General features: G+C 33.2%; 1 protein-coding gene across 1 annotated transcript in view; it reads right to left on the reverse strand.

Annotated features, from left to right (window-relative positions):
- Positions 1-3,632, reverse strand: part of NGLY1 (N-glycanase 1) — a 50,708-nt gene that overhangs the window by 35,274 nt on the left and 11,802 nt on the right. Inside the window, exons 3-4 of the mRNA XM_019628673.1 lie at positions 3,322-3,567; positions 235-349 (exon numbers count right to left, since the gene is read on the reverse strand). Coding sequence (XP_019484218.1) covers positions 235-349; positions 3,322-3,567 — 361 coding nt within the window. The remainder of the gene's footprint in view (positions 1-234; positions 350-3,321; positions 3,568-3,632) is intronic.

Below are 3,632 nucleotides of genomic sequence, written 5' to 3' on the forward strand. Positions count from 1 at the left end.
TGTTTGGATTCTGCTTTCGGAATGCAAAGGGTATAAAAAATATTAATAAATAAAGGATTAATAGGAAGTTATTTCTATAGGAACACTCGGCATGTATAACTAGCAAATTTAAAAATCAGTTGGATCACTAGGAAAATGCAAATTAAATTCACAATGAGATACTACTTAACATCCACTAAAATGGCTAATAAAATAGACAAGTGTGGGTGAAGATATCGAAACATTGGAACCTTCACACACTGCTGGCGAGGATATAAAACAGTGAGGCAACTCTGGAAACAGCTTGGTAATTTCTTAAAACATTAAACATAAACTTACCATACAACTCAGTGGTTCCACTCCTAGGAATCTACCCAAGAGAAATGAAAACATATGTCCACAAAGAGCCTTATATGTAAGTGTTCGTAGCAGCATTATTAATAACAAGTAAACAACCCAGGTGTCTATCATGGAATGCTATTCAGCAATAAGAAGGAACAAAATACTGATACGTCCTACAATATGGCTAAGCTTCAAAAACATACAAAGTAAAAGAAGCAAAAGACTACATATTATATCATTCCATTTGCATAAAATATCCAGAAAAGGCAGCAAAATAAGTTTCTAATGACCACCACCATTTATTGAGTACCAATATATTCCAGTATTTTATATCTTAAAGAAAAAAATGTATTACAAACTTCAATACCAGTGCTGATCACCTTGTTCTATATTTCAAAATTTTACTTGATTTGGTTACAGTTTTAACCAAAGAAATATTATAACAGTTATAAAGCGCATCAGTGCTCAAGATGTGTCTAGTTTATATGCAGGTTAAATGCTTTTTTAATCTCTCTTCTGCTGGTTAACTTTGGTCCATTTTAATTCTGAATTAGGATCCATACTCAAAATGGGCAAGACAGGAGAATATAATACTGTAGTATAGCAACTAGTGGTGATACAAGCTTAAATAAAATACTTTTTAAAAATGTGTACTCCAGTAATTCATGGATAACCAAGAGTTGGCTATAAAAAACAAGATTCATTCTAATTTCTCCCAACTCCCTTAAGGAACACAGAAAAAAATGTTTTGCTCCAAGGACTAGAGAAATGAGTTGATGTACACTAGTCTAAGAGCATATGTCTTTGAGAAAGTTTGTTTTCTTCTAAACTCTGAATCTATTTTAGCAATAGAATTCCATTTTGTTTTTACTGTACTGTCTAGAGGCTTTCTGGTGATAAACAGAGTTTTACAGATCTCAAACTGTATCTGAATTGCCAGGTTACAAATGAAAGAAAGGAAAGAGGTTAAAGAAGATTCAGAAAATGTGGATGGACTTCCTAAACCAGAACATTGTCAAAATACTACTTATTCCAGGAAAAAGCTACTTTGTAAAATAAACTGTTTTAATGCATTATATGCTTTTCTGTAAGACTGATCAGTACTGTGTATTTTAAACTGTAATACTGAGATTCAACAAAAGACAAGGGAATCTTAAAAGATAGAATATTCTAACACTTGAATCAGAAAATACATGAGAAAAGGTGCTAAAAACCAAGAAAGAGGTTAAATGTGCTTTTGTATCAATGTCAACCTTAATTACACAACTGATGAAGACCTCCAGTGTTCCAAGGTGGAAGAGACATGCGCAAGAGAGGGACACAAAAGAATCCACTGGGGTGCACTGTAAATTTACTTTTTATTTCACCCTTTAATTTTTTACGATTGTTGTATAATGTACATAACATATTATATAGAAGTATATAATTTATAAGTAAACAGAAATTTATGGGATTATGCACTCAACATTTTATTATTGGTAAGGTGTATAATCAAAAAAGATGTGGAAACCACTGTTGTAAGGAATTGTCTGACTAGGGTTACTATTCTTTCTTATTAGAGTTCAGTAGTCCCACTTTTTTTTTTTTAACTCTGTGATACCTTTTACTGAATGAAGCAGCTCAGATACTTTACAGAAAGAAATATTATTACCATGGGCAAACCTTTGAAGTCCTTTACAGTTTGCAAAGCTACTTTTCACATATGCTATCTTATCTGATGCTCACAGCCACTTAGCATCACTACTAGTTGATCCAACAGTATCAGTTAAGTTTCTCAGAAGCATTCATAAACACTAGTTGCATTTATTATTATAAATATAAATTATTATTCACAGCTAATGTGAGAAGAAACTATTTTAAAGACTTAAAAGCTGACCCAAGTCAATTTAGACACAAAGGAATATGTCTTACAAGAGTTAATCCTCCATGAAAACTTGAATATCACTTAACAAGAATTATAAAAAGGAACAGCAACTCTGCCCCTTCCCCCACCTTTATTCTTTATTTTTAAAAGATAAACTTAGTGCTTTCCCAGCCTATACATAGGAATGACTGCTAATCATTGGCCTAGGGTAAAGGCTCTGGAATTATTCAGCAGGAGAAAATTAAGAGGAGATTTAATAACTGATTCTACATCAAGTTCTGTTGCATGGAGGACAGTGACAAGGTGTTTTACACAACATAAATTAAGAAAATACAAGTTTAAGTTGGCTATTGATAACATTACAATACAACCCAGTGGTTTCATGAAAAATCATGAAAATGTTTCTGATAGTGAAAATTTACGAGAGGAATACTTAAGGACCTTTATCATAAGAGATTTTTGTAAACAGGATAATTTCCTATTAAATGCGATCATTTAGGTGTACCAAGAATGCCTGTAGTAGTTTGATTTCAGTTCTTCAGAAGTGTGTATGTGTATGTATGTGCTAATAACTAAATTTCCCTAATTTGTTAGCACCACTGTCAGTAAATTAATGCATTATTGATATTAAACCTAAAGAAGCTGATTTTTTTAATTGAATTTAGGCATTGATAATGGTTAGGATGCTGGAATTAATAATTCTCGTGGTGAATGGCAACAGGTAACATTTAGATCAGAAGTGTCAACTCAGTAGAGGAAATCTTACTTTATAGCCACATCACTGTCTGGCAAGTCCATTTCTTTTGTTTTAGGATATAGGCATATGTTAACTTGTGTAACTGATTTAATTTGTGTAATTAAGGAAACAGGTACATTTATAAATAATAACCAAAACTTAGGCAGCCTCAGAAGCAATGAACCACAAGTTAAGACTTAAAAGTATAAATAAAAGAGCCATTTCACCCACTTTTGTTACAAATTTGACAATTTTTTAAAGAGTTGAGGAAATCTGATAGTATTAGAAGAACCAAGAATAATGGGCATTAATTAAGGAATTAATCATAATATATTTCAAAGCTTTTGCTGTTTCGACGCTTTGAAAGGAACAGTGAAGGCAGGTTTACTTCTAACATTACCATTGGAGCAGATGGTGGATTTGATGGCTGCCCTTGCCGGTCCCCTGCAAGCTGGGCTAATCCATCAGGATCTGAAGACCGTGCTGTAGGAAGCCGGGTACTGGCTGCAGGTTGCTGAGATAACTCTTCTTTGTGGCTCTTGTTTGGTCCATCTAATCTGCTACTTCTCTCTACAGCAATGAGGTCACGGATTTTTTGCAGCTGCTCCACTGAAGCTTTTTTAGGAAAGATGAGATGTGTTTCTCCCTGGAATTTATAAAATTAGGAAAAAGTTTAACCTTTGCTTTTATACTGACAGTCATTCTTACACA

Source organism: Hipposideros armiger, unplaced genomic scaffold (genome assembly GCF_001890085.2).
Source record: "Hipposideros armiger isolate ML-2016 unplaced genomic scaffold, ASM189008v1 scaffold_804, whole genome shotgun sequence".
Taxonomy (NCBI): domain Eukaryota; kingdom Metazoa; phylum Chordata; class Mammalia; order Chiroptera; family Hipposideridae; genus Hipposideros; species Hipposideros armiger.